This window comes from Drosophila mauritiana, chromosome 3L (genome assembly GCF_004382145.1).
Source record: "Drosophila mauritiana strain mau12 chromosome 3L, ASM438214v1, whole genome shotgun sequence".
Lineage (NCBI taxonomy): Eukaryota > Metazoa > Arthropoda > Insecta > Diptera > Drosophilidae > Drosophila > Drosophila mauritiana.
Genome location: NC_046669.1, coordinates 15969372 through 15990117, shown reverse-complemented (window position 1 = coordinate 15990117; position 20746 = coordinate 15969372). Strand labels below are relative to the sequence as shown.

At 43.2% G+C, this 20746-nt stretch overlaps 5 protein-coding genes across 9 annotated transcripts; 3 read left to right on the top strand and 2 right to left on the bottom strand.

Annotated features, from left to right (window-relative positions):
- Positions 1–7: 7 nt before the first annotated feature.
- On the bottom strand, positions 8–4343 carry LOC117139615 (serine/arginine repetitive matrix protein 1). 2 transcript variants are annotated; one of them, XM_033302069.1, is made up of 7 exons: positions 4103–4343; positions 3717–4047; positions 1576–3651; positions 1305–1520; positions 1034–1232; positions 728–976; positions 8–611 (listed from the first exon to the last, which is right to left on the bottom strand). In XM_033302069.1, the coding sequence occupies exons 2-7, from the start codon at positions 4034–4036 to the stop codon at positions 570–572; spliced, it is 3102 nt and encodes a 1033-aa protein (XP_033157960.1). In that variant the 5' UTR covers positions 4037–4047; positions 4103–4343; the 3' UTR covers positions 8–569. The 2 variants fall into 2 exon arrangements, with proteins under 2 accessions (XP_033157960.1, XP_033157959.1); XM_033302068.1 differs by having other exon boundaries at positions 3717–4041.
- Positions 4344–4758: 415 nt separating this feature from the next.
- On the top strand, positions 4759–8753 carry LOC117140436 (1-acyl-sn-glycerol-3-phosphate acyltransferase gamma). 2 transcript variants are annotated; one of them, XM_033303357.1, is made up of 5 exons: positions 4759–4854; positions 6444–6630; positions 6691–7226; positions 7811–8168; positions 8349–8753. In XM_033303357.1, the coding sequence occupies exons 2-5, from the start codon at positions 6450–6452 to the stop codon at positions 8432–8434; spliced, it is 1161 nt and encodes a 386-aa protein (XP_033159248.1). In that variant the 5' UTR covers positions 4759–4854; positions 6444–6449; the 3' UTR covers positions 8435–8753. The 2 variants fall into 2 exon arrangements, with proteins under 2 accessions (XP_033159248.1, XP_033159249.1); XM_033303358.1 differs by lacking the exon at positions 4759–4854 and adding an exon at positions 6266–6285.
- Positions 8754–9145: 392 nt separating this feature from the next.
- On the top strand, positions 9146–11606 carry LOC117140437 (1-acyl-sn-glycerol-3-phosphate acyltransferase delta). 2 transcript variants are annotated; one of them, XM_033303360.1, is made up of 5 exons: positions 9146–9237; positions 9933–10104; positions 10331–10866; positions 10944–11301; positions 11364–11606. In XM_033303360.1, exons 2-5 carry the CDS (start codon positions 9939–9941, stop codon positions 11444–11446), a joined length of 1143 nt encoding a protein of 380 aa, XP_033159251.1. In that variant the 5' UTR covers positions 9146–9237; positions 9933–9938; the 3' UTR covers positions 11447–11606. The 2 variants fall into 2 exon arrangements, with proteins under 2 accessions (XP_033159251.1, XP_033159250.1); XM_033303359.1 differs by lacking the exon at positions 9146–9237 and adding an exon at positions 9258–9405.
- A 297-nt stretch (positions 11607–11903) lies between these two features.
- Positions 11904–17134, top strand: LOC117139489 (roquin-1). 2 transcript variants are annotated; one of them, XM_033301810.1, is made up of 4 exons: positions 11904–12029; positions 13237–13399; positions 13464–15647; positions 15824–17134. In XM_033301810.1, exons 2-4 carry the CDS (start codon positions 13238–13240, stop codon positions 15965–15967), a joined length of 2490 nt encoding a protein of 829 aa, XP_033157701.1. In that variant the 5' UTR covers positions 11904–12029; position 13237; the 3' UTR covers positions 15968–17134. The 2 variants fall into 2 exon arrangements, with proteins under 2 accessions (XP_033157701.1, XP_033157700.1); XM_033301809.1 differs by having other exon boundaries at positions 15821–17134.
- A 2332-nt stretch (positions 17135–19466) lies between these two features.
- Positions 19467–20658, bottom strand: LOC117139491 (alcohol dehydrogenase 1). The gene is made up of 4 exons (XM_033301813.1): positions 20566–20658; positions 20283–20510; positions 20055–20228; positions 19467–19999 (listed from the first exon to the last, which is right to left on the bottom strand). Exons 1-4 carry the CDS (start codon positions 20656–20658, stop codon positions 19691–19693), a joined length of 804 nt encoding a protein of 267 aa, XP_033157704.1. The 3' UTR covers positions 19467–19690.
- Positions 20659–20746: the final 88 nt, after the last annotated feature.

Sequence of the window (20746 nt, the reverse complement as noted above, 5' to 3'; positions counted from 1 at the left end):
TCTAAAATTTTATTAAAACGTATTATCATTTTCTTTATTTCGTTGAACTAATACTTTTTGGTTCAATAGTGTTCCCAACAATTTAATAAAAATTGCTTGTACATAAATATAAACTTGTTTATTTTGCCTTTAGCACGGAATTAAAATAAATATATTAATTCTTAAATAGATATCTTTTATGTAGCAACCAAGAAGTCAATTATATTTAATTTTCAAACAAAAAATGATAAAGTGGGAAAACGAGGAACATTTGATCAATCCGATTTGAAACAAAAGGAATTTCGCGAGTTGTTCATAGCAAATTGGATTCAATCTCTAAATTCATACATTTAGTTGCGCACTTAAAAAGGAATTATAATTATTATATGTAAACCCTACCAACTTATAATAGCTAGGCATATTACATTTTAAATTGTGATTCACTTAATTCAATGAAAAGCAATTGAAAATGGTCCGCCAGTGTCCTGTATCCTTCAGTGAGTTACACGGTTGAGTAAATATAGTAGTGCATATGCGATACGTCTATATAGTTATGGTTTAGTAATGCTGATGTCCTACGGGAAGTCTCTTTAAATGCCACAAGTGCTGCGATGTGTGTCCCAATCTTTCAGCTGTAACGAATGTATTGTAAAAGATAGGTAAACATGAGTACTTTTCCTGCAATGCGTCGCAGTGTATAACAATTAAAAAAATGCATAAAATGCATAATAAATCCCTAATTGCTTACCTGGCAAAGACGACTGCAGTACCATTCATTCTGGCAGGTGGAGCACACGACGGTGGCTCCATCGAGCTTGCACTCGTGGCATTGCCTACCTGTGTTACCGTTGATGGTGTCAGAAGATTCACCCTGGGATTTATTGGTGCTCTTATGCTTGTGGGACTTGTGCTTGTGAGACTTGTGCTTGTGGTACTTGTGCCCCTTTTTGGCATTCTCTTGGTCGTTGATATTAGCGGAATGTTGTTCTTGGTAGGACTAAATGGAAACACTTATTTTCGGGGAATGTCTAAAGTATTGTGATTAAGTGCATACCTGTCTATTGGCCAGTTGGCGATGGGAGGCCATCGGACTGCTGTTGAACAGCGGATCCATCTGTAATTCATTATCCGAATTATTGTCCCCCATTGAGACGTTACTAATATGCGAAAAATTTGTCCAAGACCTAATCTTGCGGAGCGACTCTGAAAGATTGTTAGACGAATGTGTCGAGGAGCTTTCCATGTCCTGGTTTCTAGAAATTATATGACGTTAAAATAATATGTTCTAGTATATGTGTTTCTATGTTTAATTTGTATTTTCTCACCTGTCTTGCGAGTTGATTAGCTTTGGTCGCTTGGCTGGCGGATATCTGTCTGGATTGCGCTCTAGCAGATTGTCATTTCCCGCATCCCGAAATTCGTATCGCTGATCTCGCGATGATAGATTATTTACGTACGAGGAATCTCTACGAAATAGCATTTGGTCATCCTCGAAATGGCGCGGAGATACGGCCGGTGTGCGTTTATTAAAACCCAAGGAACTGAAAACGATCAATTTTAACTTAGGATTCTTAGAATTAAACATTTAAAGCTTACCCGCGCAGAGTGTGTATGATGTTCTGGTTTAACTCGGCATAATTCAGTAATTTTTCAATTGCCGACAGACTATGTTTGGGGGTCATTGGAGAATCGATTTCCTCTTCTAGCATCGTCTGCACCTCACTGATATCCTTGGTGCAGCACTTGTTGACAAGGATGGGCAGTAGGTCTTTAACAAGCATCGTACGCTCCTTTCGCTCTATTCGATCAAGTAGCTCCTTCTTAATGTGACTCAAGTACAGCAGTCGGTTATATTCATCCTCTTTCTGGGCCATCAGCTTATCTAGGACTGCAAGATCCGCAACGATGCGTTCGCGCTCTTTTTTCAATGAATCTTCTTCATCGGGCACCGAGCCAATTTTATCAATCATTGACGAGTTAATTTCATCGAAAAGTTCTTTGACGCGAAAATGGAAGTTTGCATCACTGTTGTTGAGATCAACAAATGACTTTTGGCGGGTTGTCGAAGAAGAAGCCGCTGGTGACCCCGAACCCTGCGTCTGGGTGCTCACTGTTTCCGATCGACGGGGTTGCGGCTGCTGGGGCACCGCAAAGTTGGGAGCAGCCACTGGAGCAGGATGCTGTTGAGCTGGCGTTTGATGGACCTGCTGTGGTTGGGCAAACTGATGTGGATTAGAATACCTTTGAGGGGTCGAAGTCTGCACCGAAGCTGGTCTTGATGAATCTGTCTGCTGCGGTGGTGGAGCTAGCTGCTGTGATGGAGCTAGCTGCTGTGGTGGAGCTAGTTGCTGTGGCGGAGCTCGCTGCTGTGGTGGAGCTCGCTGCTGTGGTGGAGCTAGCTGCTGTGGTGGAGCTAGCTGCTGTGGTGGAGCTAGTTGCTGTGGCGGAGCTCGCTGCTGTGGTGGAGCTAGCTGCTGTGGTGGAGCTCGCTGTTGTGGAGGAGCTAGCTGTTGTGGAGGAGCTAGCTGCTGTGGAGCTGATCTATGTGGTGGAGCGAATGGAGCTGTAGCCCGTTGCTGTGGTGGAGCTCGCTGTTGTGGTGGAGGAAGCTGCTGTGGTGGAACTGATCTTGGAAAGTGCATCTGTTGTACGGGGGCTTGTTGTAGTGGAGCAACCTGAGACGGAGCTCTCTGCGCGAGGGCAGCCACTTGTGGTGCAGCAGCATAGGATGCAGCGACTTGGGCTAAAGCTGCCTGTTGAAGCGAGAATGTCGCATTACCTTTAATGTTATTTGACAGCTTTTCGTTGGGATAGGATATCTGCATTTGGGTGGCCGTTGGCGATGGAGTATTTAAACTGAAAGAGTCAGCTTGATTGGCGGCAGAAGGCGAAGCCAGGGTATACGGTGTGCTCAGCTTAAAAGCCTGCTGACGCTGAAGAGGATTAGCCGATGGAGTGTTGGACATTCGGAGATTTAATGGTGGAGCTGCCTCTATTGGCTTCTTTTGCTGCACCGTTGGAAACCCAATTACATCATCATCCTTGCCTACTTCATTGTTGCGCTTCTCGTCGCTTTCGGGCGGTGTTACCGAACGGCGTCTTTTAAGAGTGGCATCAACCACAAGCGACTCTGCCTCATTTGGCGCATCTTGCGACTGGTCCTTCAGAGCCTGTTCCAATTCCCGAGACGCTGAGAGCTTTCCGTAGTCGAAGGCCGGTTCCTGGGGGTCCTTCTTTACCAGGAACTCGTCGAGGATAGACGCACCGTTTTCGTTGTTTCCAAGTTGGTTTGCCTTCTTCCTTTCTGGCATATCGTAGTTCAGTTGGGGCGGTGCCGGAAACGTAGACATATTTTCCTTGATGGGCGTAACCCTTGTCGGCTCTTGCTCTGGTTTCTCAGGCGAATCCTCGTTCTCCGTGTCGTCAAGGCAAATAAGTTCCGGCGAATCACTGCCGCTGCGGCTGCGCGAATAGCTACGACTACGACTGCGGCTACGACTGCAACTTCGGCTAAGACTGCGGCTGTGGCTGCGACTACGACTGTTGCTCCTGCTGTCGTAGGTCCTGCGCTGCCTGGCATGGAAGCGAACCAGGTGCTTCAATTTGCGCTTGGGTAGCAAGTCCATCAGGCCGTCAAAATAGCTGTTGTAGTCCATTTTATTGGGTCGCAGCCTGAAGTGGGATCGGATAAGATAGGATTAGAGTTTCGGTAGGTTATTTGGGAGAGTAAGCCTTACCAACGAATACTGCGACGCTTGAAGTAAAGATTGGGCAGCCTGCCCCGCTGTAACTGCAATTGGCGGATCCGACGGATTGTTTCTGAGCGTGTGGAAGGTGGAACCGCCTCGTCATCCGGCTTTTCATTTTTCTCAGTGTCAGCCTCCGATTCCGGAGCTCCATTTCCGGGTTTCTCGGACTCGGATTCCTTGGATTTCGTCTTCTGTGGTCGCTGCTTGCTCACCGCCGCGTCCATCAGGGCGTCGTATTCCTCCTCCTCGTGGCTATACTCGTCGCTACTTAGCTGCGAATTGGAGGAGTCGTAGATCTCGTTGGACATTACGCCTGCAACTGGACGACGGTCAGGTATGTACATCTTTTGGCATTAACCCCCCCAAAAACTCACGCGCTCACGTCTGCAAATTTTTGGCCAACAAAAAAGCGTCTGCCGGTTGAATTTTCTGATCCGCCGACGAGCTCACCTTTTTAGTTGCTTAAAACCACTTAAAACAATGGCCCAAGACCCCAAATAGGCTAATTCGCGATTATCCCACTTTTTAAGCGTTTACTTTCAGCGAAAATCCAATTTCCAAATGCGAGAAAAATTTCGCCGTTTAATTCTACGAATAATTTCTGACAGGCATTTAGTAGGGACACAAACCAATAGGGTAATCACGTTTCGGGAAAGGCTTAATTAATACTGAATAAAATACCTTTTTCATACTAAGAACCAAGCAATCGAATTTTGATCTTGTTAGTACTTTTAATTGTTTATTGAGGAATGTAAATATTACTAGTTTCGGGGTTATTCGGTCATTTCAAATCTAAAAACCAAATAACTAAATTGGGAAAAGTTGTCTAAAACTGATGAGTTACATATTTTGGTTTATTGAAAAGTTAGCTTTGATTAAAAATCAATCATTAATAAGCAATAAGTGATATAATCGATGCAGATCTTTAGCCAAATTATTAAGATTTCCTTTACAACATTGCAGCTTGACAGCCCTGGTGGCCAATACTAAATATTGAAAAATACTAAAGGCAAAAGTGGCGATTTTCCGATTGTCCACCGGTCTCATCGTCATTGCACTCGAACGGTCATACCGTTTGGCTTACAAAAGAAAACAAATCAATTCGCACAAAAACATTGCCAAAAAGGTAAATGGCGGGCACGACGGCGCCGAGTGATAACCATATAGTAGTGACCAGTGTTTAGCAACCGATTCCCGCCCAGTGACACTCGAAACAAAGGGCACGACCGACAGTGCCATATACTACTTATATGTTCTGTATATATATGTGCATATGCGTAACAGGGAATAACCGATAAGAACGGCGCAGCTGCAGATAGACAGCCCTTCAAATTGAACTTTGTTTATTGATCGTTTGTGGGTGGCGATGGACTCGCTGATCGCGAACTGATAACCATAAATGTTAACCACGTCACGCCACCCCACGCCTCTCCCGCACACACACACTCGCACACGTGCGCCAGCTGAGCACATGCATACGTATATGCATGCTCACACGCACACAGGCGCATGGCCGTGCGCAAGAACTCTTTTGTTGTACTTTATGTAAAGTGGACGATCGAAAAAGTAAACTAATTCAATGCAATGGGTTCAGCAATCAACGTCGGGGTCACCAATTGAGTGCAACAAAAAACCAATCAATTTGGCGCGGCGAATTTTCGGTTGATTCAGTACATAAGGAATGGCATGAAACGTACTCCTCTTTTCATTGGATTTGAATCCCATTATCATCTTTAAGAAATTTAAAAAAAAGCAGTGCTTGTCAACTGAATGCAATAATTTCTGTTAGAAAAACGTAGTGTGTTCCATTGTGCATGTAAATACACATATGCAGTCCCAGTTTTATATTACGTGTCAAAATAAAAGATTGACCTTTATCATTGGTCGTTTTACAACCATTGTTTATAACTTTGTAGAAATACAAATGAAATTTTGTTTTTTAATCTTTATTCTAAACACGTTTCTAAACTTTTTAATTCATGACTAAATAAAAAGCTTAATATATAATATCTTTCACTTTCACTAAATATGAAAGGGTAAACACCTTAACGAAAAGTTTTAATTGGTTCAAAGTTTTAAAGTTTTACTTATCATTAAAACGGTTGTTAAACTTTAGTAGTTTTTGAAACACCTCCAGCACTAAAAATGACACCTAAATGTCATCAATTTTTTGCTAAACTGTTTGCACACTTTGGTCCCCATAAACCCACTCATTCTAAAGATTATTGACTTTCGCGAGCTTCCACTGTGAAGTACGAGTATCTGCCCCATAATGACTATCCGTCGGTCAGCCGGACTTTGTCCACAGCGCCTGTAGCTATTTCCAACGGAGAAGTCATCGATTGGCCAAGGCTGATTAGATTCCTCCTCTGGTAGCGGCCTTAGCAAAAGCTATAGCCTATAGCCCATAGCTCCCGCCGATATCTGGCGAATATGTCTGCCGTGCGGCGGTTGCCCCAGTCCATTGCCAGCTGGTGGTGCAGGTGGTTGACTTCCCGGATTTCACGCTTTCTTTTAACTTGGCCGCGTGCTTTTGATTGAAGAAAACGCAGCTCGTGTGAGTGCGGGAACCTTGTGTAGTGGTCATAAACTAGGTGTTCCACCGTCGGGACCATAAAGTGCGGGTTTACGAGCACTACCGGGGGAACAACCTACAATTAAAGTAGTGATTACGTAAAGACGGCCGTTTTATTGGTTAAACATCGCTATTTGCAGATCAAAATGGGTTCCCTGGAGAAGCTGAAACAATTGAGACTGATACACCTGTGCATCGCGCTCACCTTCTTCACCAGCGGGCTGTGCATCAACTTTATCCAGCTGCTGATGCACGTCTTTATCAAGCCCATAGACAAGCGACTCTTCCGCAAGTTGATGTACTATGCCTGCTATTCGCTCTACTCCCGTGAGTATATCCTAACCAGTTCCGATTAGAAGTAGAAACATAATACCTCCAATCCCTTAGAACTTATCTTCGTGTCCGATTGGTATGCCGGCAGCAAGATGACTGTCTACATGGACAAGGAGGACTTCGAGAAGCATGCCGGCAAGGAGCACGTCCTTCTGATCATGAACCATAAATACGAGATCGATTGGCTCAACGGCTGGATGATCTGCGAAAAGTTGGGCGTGCTGGGCAACTGCAAGGCCTATGCGAAGAAGGCAATCCGCTACGTGCCCATCATCGGCTGGGGCTGGTGGCTGGCCGAGTTCGTCTTCCTCAACCGCAACTTCGACCAGGACAAGACCATTATAACCGAGCAGCTCAAGGTGGTCTTCTCCTACCCCGATCCCACCTGGCTTTTGCTCAACGCCGAGGGCACTCGCTTCACTCCCGCCAAGCACGAGGCATCCGTAAAATTCGCCCAGGAGAGGGGCATGACGGTGCTGAAGCACCACTTGATCCCGCGCACCAAGGGATTCACCGCCAGTTTGGCACCCATCCGGGGTCTCTGTCCGGTCATCTACGACATTAATCTAGCGTACAGGCCCACAGATAAGGTAATTATAGCGACAATCTTCCAGCTACATCCTTTAAAAAAGCACTTTTAGTTATGTAATACTGTATTTTATTGTGCCATACATTTAATGCAGAATTCTGCATGGCAAAGATTATCATATATGTATATTTTTGATAAGGCTTATCAGCCAGTTCGATAATACCCGTTTAATCTAATTTCTTTTCTTTTAATCCGATTATCTTGCTCATAAAAGAAGTGTCGCATTAACTCACTTAAACTTTGAATAGTCATGATTTCTTAAGATCGATGCTCTTCGAGATAAATTGGAATAACATTTCAGGTTAACAAAGTGGTCATTTTTATAACTTCTTTTCTTTATTTTGGCTTATTTTCCTTACCTTAGACGTGTCATCAGTATTATTAGCACTTTGGCCACATAGCAACCTTCATTTTTAATCGGAGTAACTTGTCGTTCTAATGATAAGTGCATAGAACTTAGCAAATTGCAATTTATTATGGTCTTAAATTAAACTCGCAGAAGCGAGTTATAAAAGGAACTTATAAAGATATTAGCTACTAAAAGGCTATAGACCGGAGTTAATTAATTTGCAATTGAACTTTCAGACCCCCGCCACAATGCTGAGTCTGCTGCATGGAAAGAGCGTGGAACCGCACCTGCTGATGCGGCGTATTCCACTGGAACAGGTTCCCGAGGACGAGAAAGAGGCAGCCGCCTGGCTGCAGAACCTGTTCGTGGAGAAGGACAAGATCATCGATAGCTTCCTGGAGACGGGCAGCTTCTTTAAGACGTCCGGCATAAAGGAGGTGCCGGCCTATGTGAATAAACGCCGGCTGTGCTCACTCGTGAACTTTATCTGCTGGGCGGTATTCTCTCTGTCCTGCATTTTCTACTACGTGATCACATCACTGTTGGCGGCCAACTGGACGGCCTTCATCACGGCCCTTTCCGTCCTGGGACTTTGTAAGTTTGGTGTTCAATCTTTAGGGAGGATGGTACATTAGACGGCATTAGCAATCATTCTTAAAGTTTTAAAAACTTTTTGGAGTATATAAGCATATAAGCCGCGTTCTAATGTGTTCTTCTCTCTCCAAAAGCTTAACTTTTGTAAATCTTAATGATATTCATGTTTTCTTGTTCCAGTTTACTGGCTCATGGGTCAGGCCATCAACAAGACGCAGATCAGCAAGGCATCTAATTATGGATCCTCCAAGCCGGTCGCAAAGTAACTTTCGAATTCGCATTTAGTTTCGATTGTCGTCGAACTCAATTATTTACAAGTGACTTTGTAAAAGCAGTCCTCTCACAAATCTCTCTGCTAAATGGATCAATTCGCGATTCCTGTCCGGACGATTTAAAGTGTTTTTGAACAGAAGTGCATGTTTTTCTTGTCTAAGTTTATGGTTACGAGGTAACTCCCGCACACTGGAGCCATCAATTTGCGTACGTAGTTGGTAGTTGTACACCTAAGTGGAAATTTAATTGTTTGATCAATTGTATTTTGGCGAGCATTGCAATAATTAAATTAAACAGAACGTGAGAGCGTGAGTTTGTTGTTGTTTTTGATAAGGCGTACGGCAAGCAGTGCGCTGATAAGGGCGGCTGATAAGTGCGAACAGGCAAGCAGTGCACCTAAAGAGTGACCTTAACACAAAATACCAACAGTATTTCTTAACTGGATATTTGAATAAAAAGAATATACGTGTGTAGAAAAAAATGTAAAATTTGGAATACATTGTTTTTGAGATTCCCAGAAAAGTTTTCCAAAGTTACTTATTATACAGGAATGAACTGTTGCAATAAACGAGCAATAAGCAAAGCAATTATCCACGTCGTGTCGAAATATTTGTGTTTATCAGCATTCTCCCCACACGTTCGGTTCTTTATCAGTTGTAACGATCGGAAGCAGCGCACGTTCCGTTAGTTCGACTGCTTGCCCTTGGCTATACAATCAATACAACCACACGCCAAGCATAAAATCGCCTTTATTCGCCGATAAGCAGTGTCGCCCATTCCAATTGACTGATAACAGGTGATTAAAAGTGTTAGTTGTGGGTTTCTGGGTTGTACTATCGACGAGATCCAATCACTAGGGGCCCGGGCCGCCTAGAAGAGTCACTTTCATTCAGTCGAATTCTACTGGTTGGTAGAACAAGTTGCAACTTCCTGGTCTCTAATTGTTAAGATTCCGCTAAGATAGGTGAGTGAGTGTGTGTGTAAATGAAACAGTGGACTGTCGCGAAGTTAAACTGAAACGTGCTGAGTTCAAAAACGATTTGTACTGATGGCATTGCCTTTATCATTGCTAATATCAATTGATAAAAAAAAATGTGGTATTCAACGTGAGGATTGTAGAACTTAGATCGATTTTCCTCGTCGAACTATGTAATAAAAAATATCTTAATTGATTATGAAATTCGTTTTTCCGTTGGAAATTCCCAATACAACGATAAGAATTTAACTTCCAAGTGTGCATGCTATACGAGTGTCTACTGTACCAATACAGTGTATTGTGCGTGGGTGTGTGTGTGTTTACGGTACTATAATTTAAGCATTTCAATTTTCATGACACATTGGGAGCAAAGTTTGAGTGCTGGCCATATAATCAAATGTCGATATCGCGCGCTGGACATATTTATGAACTGCATTGCAGTCATGACTTTCGACTTTCGATTACGTAAACGTTTCTCCAACGGACTGAATTAATTGAGTTGCGTCTATTTTTAGCCTAGGATGTCGCATCTACGGGGTTTGGGGCGACTGCTGATCGCCGTGACCTTCTTCACGTGCGGATTCTTCGTCAACATTGGCCAGCTCCTGCTGATTCTCCTCGTGCGGCCCTTCGATAAGAAGTTATCCCGCAGTCTGGCCTACTATCTGCACTACTCCTTCTATTGCAGTAAGTAACCATCATATAAATATAGATTATCATCATATTATTATGAGTATCAATGTTTCACATTTCATTCACATTAAGTATAGTGTAGTTTTCAGCACACTTCCTGTTTTCCTGATTAGATTAGGTATACGCAAGGTCTTATTTTGTATAAAGCACTTAGTTTTTACATTTGATAATTAAATGAAATAACGTAAAAGTGGTACTTAAAACTATCCCCACATTTCAGTCCTTGTCTGCGTGGCGGAATGGTATGCGGGCAGCAAGCTGAGGGTGTACATCGATCCCCAGGACGAGCAGAAGTTCTTTGGCAAGGAGCACGGACTGCTCCTGATGAACCACACGTACGAGATCGACTGGCTGACCGCCTGGATGATCACCGACAAGCTGGGCAATCTGGGAGGCACCAAGGCGTATGCCAAGAAGATGCTGCGCTATGTTCCGGTTCTGGGATGGGTCTGGTGGATGGCCGAATTCATCTTCCTTGACCGCAACTTCGAGAAGGACAAGGTGGTGATCAAGACGCAGCTGAAGGAGGTCTTCTCCTATCCGGATCCCGTGTGGCTACTGCTCAACGCGGAGGGCACCCGTTTCACACCCGCCAAGCATGAGCTCTCCGTCAAGTTCGCCGAGGAGCGAGGTCTTCCCGTCCTCAAGCACCACCTCATTCCGCGCACTAAGGGATTCACGACCAGTCTGCCCACCATGCGTGGCATCTGTCCTGCCATCTACGACATCAATCTGGCCTTCAAGAAGAATGCCGAGGTGAGAACTTAAGATCTTATATGTAATACATATATTTTAAATATAAATTACATTTTGCAACTTGAATTGATTTACAGCCTAAGCCCACCATGCTGTCCCAGTTGAACGGCGAGCCCGTGGAACCGTACATGTACATTCGCCGAGTGCCACTGGACGTGGTTCCCGATGGCGAGAAGGAGGCCGCCGCCTGGATGCAGGACTTCTTTGCGGAAAAGGACAAGATCATCGACAGCTTCCACGAGACCGGCAGCTTCTTCAAGAATTCCGGAGTCAAGGAGGTGCCCGAGAAGATCTACAAGCCGCGCCTGAGCACGTTGCTCAACTTCTTGGGCTGGGCCACCTTTGCCGTCTTGTGCATCCTGCACTACTTGGTCACCTCGCTGGTTGCCGGCAACTGGTTTGGCTTCATCACGGTTCTGTCCATTTTGGGAGGCTGTAAGTTGAGAAATTGTAGTGTACGAGGATATATTTTTAACTTTTACAACTTTTACTTCCAGTCTATAGCCTCATGGAATACGCTGTGAATGCTTCGAAGATCAGCAAAGCCTCTGCGTATGGAGCAGCTGCTGCCAAGAAATAGATTTTCATACCTGAGTTTTATAAACTCTGCGACAGTTTTGGAATATACGCCCTATAACTAACAACTCGACTGCACAGACCATAGAAATATTATGTACATTGAATATGTACGATAAACAATTGTAGTTAACTGAATAAAATAACATTTTATGCGAAATTTACTTACAAGAACTAAAAGTTTCTTAGATGTAAATATTTAATATGTGTTTGTACTTTTAATCGGAAATATTTCTCAGTCTTCTAGCACTTACACGAGCTATTCTTTTTTTCTAATTAAACATGTGTTATAATTTTATACCCAATATACAAAAAATGCTTTAAAATTAGGTTATCGAATTTCAAATATAGATAGCTAATCAAAATCGATAACTGCTTATCGCAATCAGCTGAGTGCGCCTAGTGCGACCCTTCGCGCAAGCAGTGTAGCAACTCATCGAACGTTTTCATCCAGCTGGATTCAGTATTCCGCCGCTCGTCACCTGCGGTCATACTGATTGCAACTTCCCAAATTTCTTACAATAATCCAATGAAAATTAAAAAACATCTTTTCGTACCTTTAATGCAATAATATGTGCATTTTGAAGGTGAGTCTGTGCAGCACCAGTGCCAAAAATTGCTTTAAACCGAGTTTCTGCGAAATTCACGAAGCAGAGTGAAAAGTGAAACGTAACGAAAAAAAAACGTTGGGAGAGATTTTCGTGCAGTTCAGTGTTTTTCCTGGGGGATTACTTCGTTTCAAGGACCTTTCACTGGCCTGTGGCCCTACTTTTCGAAGGTGCCATTCCTTGGGTTGGCACAACCCATAGGATACTGCCCAAAATTCCCTTTGTTCGCGTCTCAAAAGAAAGCGGATGCTTGATGACGTTGAAAGCGAGTTACGTTTGTGTCCCCCATTAAGGCAGTTATGCGTGTGTGTGTGAGTGGCTCTCTCTGCCTGGGTTCTCAAAAGGATCATAAGCGATCCTTGGAGCACTTGAAGATCCGAAAAAGTTCTCCAGGAAGTGCAACTGGGGTATGAAAATATATATTTGCTATATATACATACAGATATACTTGCATGCGTGTACAAATGCCCCCGCACACAAACAGCAGCAGACGAGTGTGCGCTTGTGTGTGTGTGTCTGTGTGGGGGGAGCACGCAAGTGTGTGCGTGTCGCGACAGCTGACGTTGGGGGTAAGGCAAGAAGAAGAAAAAGACGAAAGCGAAACTTTTTACTGTGCCACTTTTGATCGTTGTAAATGGAAAATAAGTCTATCTTGAGTCACGTCACTTTCATCGTTACATCAATTCGATAATAACGCACATATTTTATGCGAAATTAGATCTTTACACGAGTTACCCTTTTGTCGATCGATAATTAACTCATATTTATAGTTCGTTTCTATACTGATCTTATTGAGATCGTTTCCATTAAGATTCGACTTATAGATATAGCCTGGTACAAGTCCGTTCCAAAAATTAGAATTCATTCTCAGAAAAAACTAAAGTTTATGATGATGTTAAATCTGATAAGGATATAATTTGAATAACCCATAGAGCATATGTGTGTACATTTGTAGCATGATTTCTTTAACCAAGATAAGAAATATTACACATGCATGCTATGAAACTTTCAAAGGCAGTATAACTTCCGCCATTCCTATAATATATATGAATATAAAATGTTGAAAAAGCCTAATTCGGGTAATATTTTCAGCTTTCGATATCACCAAGATGCCATTAAAATAAGATTTTTCTTACCTTTCGCCTTATATCATTTTAATTGGTATTTTTATGTCTTTTACGCACAGCATGCCGATTCAGGCTCCCTCATGGACAGATTTTCTGAACTGTCCCATCTGCTGCAATGAATTCGCGGCCAGCCAGCGATGTCCGGTCAGTCTGGGCTGCGGGCACACCATCTGCAAGCTATGCCTGACGACCCTCTACAACCGGCAGTGTCCCTTCGATCAGGTGAGTTAAACTCCATCTAAATATTGTTCTAACCCTAATCGATTTGCCGTAATTCCTTTCTCAGACCGTGATTGTCAGCGATATCGACAATTTGCCCATTAACCATGCCTTGCTCCAGTTGGTCAAGGACTCGGAGCTCCTCGAGCTGGGACCACCACCGCCCAGTGTGCAGAAGCTGGAGCCGGAGCACCTTAAGTGCTACCAACTGGGTCAGCGGTGCATCGAGGAGCTGGCTTTGCACTTGAAGTCCTTCCTCAACCTGAACGGAAATGGCAATCTTCTTACTCGACCCATGCTACGGAAGCTGGTTACCCTGGTCAACTGCCAGCTGATGGAGGAGGAGGGACGGGTGAGAGCGCTCCGAGCAGCCAGATCCCTAGGCGAACGCACAGTCACCGAGCTGATCCTGCAGCACCAAAATCCCCAACAGTTGAGCTCAAATCTGTGGGCTGCAGTGCGAACAAGAGGATGCCAGTTCCTTGGACCCGCCATGCAGGAGGAGGTGCTCAAACTGGTGCTGCTGGCCTTGGAGGAGGGATCAGCGCTTTCGCGCAAAGTGCTGGTCATGTTCGTCGTGCAGCGACTGGAGCCGAAGTTTCCACAGGCCTCCAAGACGAGTATCGGACATGTGGTACAGCTGCTCTACCGCGCCAGCTGCTTCAAGGTGTCCAAGCGGGAGGCGGACTCGTCGTTGATGCAGCTCAAAGAGGAATTCCGTACGTATGACGCCTTGCGCCGCGAGCACGATGCCCAAATCGTTCAGATAGCTACCGAGGCGGGTCTGCGTATTGCACCGGAACAGTGGTCTTCCCTATTGTATGGCGACGTGTTGCATAAGAGTCACATGCAGAGCATCATCGATAAGCTGCAGACGCCAAGCTCCTTTGCTCAATCAGTCCAGGAATTGGTCATCGCCTTGCAGCGGACCAGTGATCCTGCGAAGCTGTCCAGTTTGCACCATCATTTGAAGTACCTGGCCAACATTGATCCCTGTGCGGAGGTTGCCCCGTGGTCGGATTTGGCTGAGGCCCTGGATGCAGTGCGCCATTCGGTCGTTGGACTGGTGAACTTTCTTCAGCACCATGGAGTGCGCAAGGCGCAGGACGGCATCAGTGGCGGTGGCAGTGGTGGGACGGCCAATAGCAATCCCAAGTACAAGATCAGCTTATGCAGGGACTTGAATGTGCGGCGGGTGTGTCCCCGAGGTTCTAGCTGCACCTTTGCCCATTCCCAGGAGGAGGTAGAACGCTATCGTGCACGGAATCGAGGAAAACACATGAAGACACCGTTGGCGCTGCAGGGACCCCCAGCGGTAGGCGTAGGAGCGATAAAGAAACCACTAGGCGAGCAGGAGGGACCGCCTCTAGGTAACATGCCACCAATGTTACCTATGTCGCCTATGCATTATATGGGCTCTCCTAGGGGATATCTGGATCCCAGCTTGGGACTTTCGCCAGGTGGTGGTCTCCCACCGCAGCAGCCGCCCCTGCTTCATCCGTCGCATCACAGTCCCATTACCCGGCTCATAGTGCCCAGCCGCTACGATTCTCGCTTCAGCGGCTTTGGCGTTGGCACGCCCAGAAATCCTTCGCCTAGAGAATACCAAGCCAACCCGATAGCACCAACGCAACGCAATGCCAACCCACCGAACTTTAGTGTGAACAGCAACGTGCACAAGGGCTACATGTTGCCCGGCAGCGGTGGAGATGTCTTCCATCTGGGCAACCCGTGGGAGCAAGCATACCTGGCACAGCAGCAGCAGCAGCAGCATCCTCCACAGCATCCCCAACAGCAGCAGCCACCGTCCAGCAAGCCGAACCCCAGCCGACCGTTGTCGATTTTAGCCGCAACAGCTGATACCTCATTTTATGAAAAGAAACCGCCGAATAGTGTTAGCATAGATCTGGACAGGGTCCCGGAGGTCGATGTGGATGCAGTGCCTCTGTTCCGGCGATCCAATAACAACCACAACAACAACAATAGCAACTCCCACAATAACAACAACAACAATCATAGCTCATCACTGCTGTTCTGGAACAATACGGGTAAAGAGTCAGCGAACTTTGTACGATCAGACTCCATATTGGATGACGATGCGTCCACATTCGATGTGCCCACTGGCTCCTCCATGCTGAGTATCTACGGCCCGATTTGCCCCAAGAGCAGCACGACCGGCAACTGGAACAACTTTGATCTGGGATATGGCGGCTTTAAGAGCGACAGAAACGATAGCTTCAATGCCAATAAGGTAGGTGTGCTGGTTTTATTAGGAGGGGTGTGACTATTTATCTTTCTATCTATTTATGCAATCTAAACTGTTTTTGCTTATGGGTTTGGCATAGTGAATAACATGAATTTTCTAACTGATAAGGCTTTGCAACCAGTGTATAATCTTATATTTAAATATCTTCCCGGAAACAGCAGCAACAGCCGGTGTGGGGCAGGAAACCGCAACTGATGTCGGAGGACAGTTTCGAGGGCGGCATCGATAGTGGAATGATGCTGCAGCTGGAGAAAAACCTGGTGGACATCGTCGATCCCGATGACAGTGGGATCAAGTTGGACTAGGTACTGCAGTCAGGCCCACTCAGCCAGAGGATATTTCTATATAGGTGTTTATATAGATCGAATGGGCGGAAAAGAATATGTATAATGCAATCATTTTACACATCGTTAGAGGTTTGTACCGCACAGTTCAAACTTTGGTAGAATTTCAAAAGTAATTGTAGTTAAATCTGATCCGAGCGATCCGTTATTGGATCGGAGCCAAAACAAAAAATCAATTGGGTTGGGTACCGTCTATTAGAATCTATTAAATAATTGTCTAATTAGTTCATTGTTCAAATTTTGTGCAAATGTGTTACTCATGTTCGTGTTATGTTTCAGATTCGGGGTTTGTGTCTAGCACACATAGTGAAAAGTAAGAGCAAACAAAAATAAACTCAAACTAGATTGTAAACTATGTGTGTAGCCTAGAATTCAGCTCAGACTCGTAGATCCGTAGGAATCCACAAAAGAGGCGAATGATCAAGAGTGATGAGGATGAGGATGAGGATGAGGTATGCAAACTCTTGTTGAGGTCGGGCAACATCCAGTTTTGTATAGCAGCGAAGATTTTAAAGCAATTTCCTGAGATGAAATAGAGATACTGTGCACTAATTAACTGAATCATGATCACAAGACTTCGAGATCTAGGCAGAACTTATATTCTTATCCAAAATAGTGTGTTTGTCATCCCCCGCTCCTGATTGTTTGTGATCAAAATTTGATTGATTGTGTAACGCTGTAAACATAGATATAAACTTATATATTTTTTTTAATTATTAACTATTTCAAAACGCTATTTTTATATATACAAAATCAGTAGGGCTGACAAGGACCTGAAAATCCTATCGCTCTCAAAAACACAATCACACACATACACCAACACGCATACATACTGAGCCACAGGACACGAACGATCATTTGTATGTGTGTGAAATGAATGTTTATATTTCTTAAAGAAATTTTAATAACGCTATTGTGCGATGTTGTTAACTATTGTACTATATATTATTAAATTTATTGAAAATAAATTAAAATCACGTCCCATTTTCCCCTTTTTGTAAACTGTGAGAAGAGTAAAGTACAGGAGAATTGACAAACAGGAAGTTAAAATGTCATTCAGGGCTTTGAGAACATTTACACATACCTACTCTACGCAAATATAAATTTGTATTTATATCTAGAAACTAATCAATTGTGCGCTCTATTATTAATATTATATATTAATGTCAGTTGAGCCTGCGTTTTGCTTTCAAGACTTTGTACATCAGTTTGATTCGAAGCAAAAGTGAGAAAGATTTTGTAACTTGTATTTGTTAAGCGATGAAATCAGGAACCCTATATATATAACAAAGCTTGGTCATAGAGGAACATAACATATATATCTTTACAAATATATTTATTGTTAACGAGTTTCGATGCCGTGTGTGTAGTAGAATCCATGTAAAAATGTATTCCCCATCCCGGGGAGTGCGTGTTCAGTTGTGAGCTAGTTAAAATTGATCGAAGCAATTTTAAAAAACAAAACAAACATACATATATGTAAATGTAATTTCCTACTACTCAGAAACTAAAGCATTCAGTGTATAGAAGCAAATCGAGGGAGCTAATTGGATTTCTCAAATCCATTTGCCTCCTGCCAAACGCGAAAAATATGGAAGAAGCCTGGGCGGATGGTCGTTCAACTGCGTACTTAAGTGCCAATCGAGATCCAGATACGGATTCAGATCCAGATTTGGCGATTTGGCTATATCCGCTCAGACTTTGGCTGTGGTCAAGATGATTTTATTGTAGCTTAAACCCAATGGGTTCAGTTCATAGTAACGTATTTGTTGAGTTGAGTTTTGTAACTTTATAATTTACAATCAGTCCAGCAACCGCCAAGTCCCCCCAAAACTCTAATATTTCAAAACTGACCAAGGCGAGGCTCTTTTTTTTTTTGAAACAGATCGTGCCGAGCAATTCACACATATACACAGACATTTTCTATTTACACACACTTATTTAAATGCATATATATATATTTACACATACATATGTTAATTAAATGTATTTTTGGTATTATCACTCAATGTTTCTACGCTAAGCAAATTTCGAGTTCTGTTAATCAAAGTGGAAAAAAGTATGCAAAAAAAAAACAAATTATTTATTTTATTTACCAATAAATTTTCACAAAACTTTAGTTGTTTCGGTTTTACCTCTGTCATTATTTTAAGTTCTCGACGAAAGATAGATGAAATGATGAAAGATGATGTGCGAAACATATCAGAGCGAAGAAAGCAAACGAGAAACTTAAACAAATAACCACCAGCAGAGTATAAGGAACTAAGAACACCAACAGCAACCACCAGATAGGAAATTTAATGGAATACAATACGAGATCCTATAGTTAACGCAACTAGTTACAGACAATCCGCATAACTTAATAAGATAAACGTAAAATATGGTTAAATACGATACGATAGTAGGCGCTTCTGTTCCTCAACCTAGGGTTAGGCTCAAAACCAATCGACCAAGGTCGCACAGATACTTTGCCGACGACTTTGCAGTAGCTCAGATCCAATAAGTCTATTATAACCTGCCAGGAGATAGCTTGTCGAGCCACCCACCACCCAATGAGATCAGATCCTCGATAGAACCCAGCACTGCAAGCGAGTAATCTTAGGTAGATAGATAGCCACGGCGACTCCCTTTCAGCGCATCCAATGTGTTGTGGTGAGGACAATAGGATACTTTCAGTTTTGACGACCACCGCTACTTAAAAGTCGAAGCTCAATAGATGAGCACAAGCGTCCTGAAAGGTCAAAGGTCACCTCGTCTCTGCAAACGAACCGTTGCTGTTTTTGGTGTAATTTATAAGTTGAAGACCCTTGAATTGTGATGATGTGAAATTTACAGTTAACATGCGAAACTAATCCCAGTTCAATGGGAACAAACAAATGTCTTTATATTAAATGCTAATTGAAACTAACTATAACGAGTATAATAATGTATCTAAATACACACACTAAACGCCACTGAAAGGATGCATCTGAGCGGCGTATATTGTATCATAGATCTATGTAAGCAGAGATTGTATTTTACATGCACTACTCTACAGGAAAGACAACAAACCTTCACCAACGAGATGAACTTGCTTCTACTTCAAGAGATCTCCCAAATACCTTCGGGTCTGTCCATGGTCATGATACCCCGGAAAAGAAGAAAAGTTTTCAGATTATATTTTGAAACTTAAATCGTTGTATTTTAAATTATCTAGAACCTTTTGTTCTATCCCATTTAATTGCTGCTGGCAGCTTTACAACTGGGAACTTCGGCTAAGAAACTCTACTATACAGATAACTGATCTGCAAAAGCTATCATCATAATGATTATTATGATTATTTTCTTTTTGAACTTTAGCTTCCTTTTCTAGGGTATCCAGAATTTCGGACTACCGAAATCAGACATCTCTTCTAGTTTTGTGGAATGTTAATCATCGATAAAATATATGTTCTTGGATGTGCTGAATATGTATATTTATCTTCGAAATTCATTGTAAATGTTAGATATGAAAAACCCAGAAACCAAAAAACTCAAATGCAAACTAAAAACAAACTCAATTTTGTGTGTGTATGCCTGCAATTTAAATAAAAGAAACTTATTCGAATTATAAAACATAATTTGATATGACTTGATTTGGTTCTGATTGCCTGCCAACTTGATCCCATCTTGCGGTTAATGTGGGATTAATTAGTATAGATACGTTCAGCTCAAGCAGACAAATACGCAATCATCTAGCTGGGGATTCCACAGGTTCGGTATATCCAGTTCGTGGATCTCACCCAGTTCCAGCATAAGAACTGCTCCATTCTTGGCCGTCTCGATGGCGTGGACTATATTCTGAGCGCAAACCTCCACCGTCTGACCTTTCACCTTGCTGAAGACGGTCCGCATGCGAGTCTCATAAAATGGAAATGTAGTTTTCTTATCAATATCCTTCAGGATGCCGGTATTCGTATAGCCTGGACAGATGGTAATGAAGCCCACACCGGAGTGAGCATAATGGATGGGACTCTGAGGGAAGTATTAATCAAATTATGATCGCCTTTTGTTTTTCCACTTAACTTACAGCCATGGCCCTGGTAAATGTGGTGACACCTGTTTTGGATGTGGAGTATATGGCCATCAAAGGCGTGGGCTGCAGTCCAGCCACTGAGGAAATGTTCACTATTAGTCCACCTTTACCACCTTTTGACTTGTCCATGTACTCCAAGGCGGTCAAAGTGCTATTGATTACTCCCACCTTCAGAAAATATTAATAAATAAATACCTGTGAAAGTATTATATCAAGTATTACCAGATTAATTTGTATGGTCAGTTCAATTAGGCGATCATCCAAAAGCCCACTTCCATTGACCACCACATCGAAGTGTCCAAGTTTCTCTGCGGTCGCCTTATAGGCAGCATCTATATCCGATTTTTGAGTGATGTCCACTTTTTGGTAGAAAACTTCCGTATCGGGATTCAGCTTTTTCCACTCAGCCAAGAGATCGTCATCCACAATCAAGTCAAAAATGGCCAGACCCTAATGGAGTCATTAATTAGTATTCATTCTCAGGTCAGTTTTTTTGTAAATCCACTTTTATTTGCTTCTTAAGCAGTTCTTGCACACATTTTTTGCCTATGCCACCGAATCCTCCAAGGTAAACCACATTTTTTCCTCCCAAATCCATTTCGCAATTTATAAATTCTCTAAAAAATTCCGTGCAGTTCCGTCGGCAGCAACTGGCGAAGTACTCTTCATAAGACCAACAACTTACA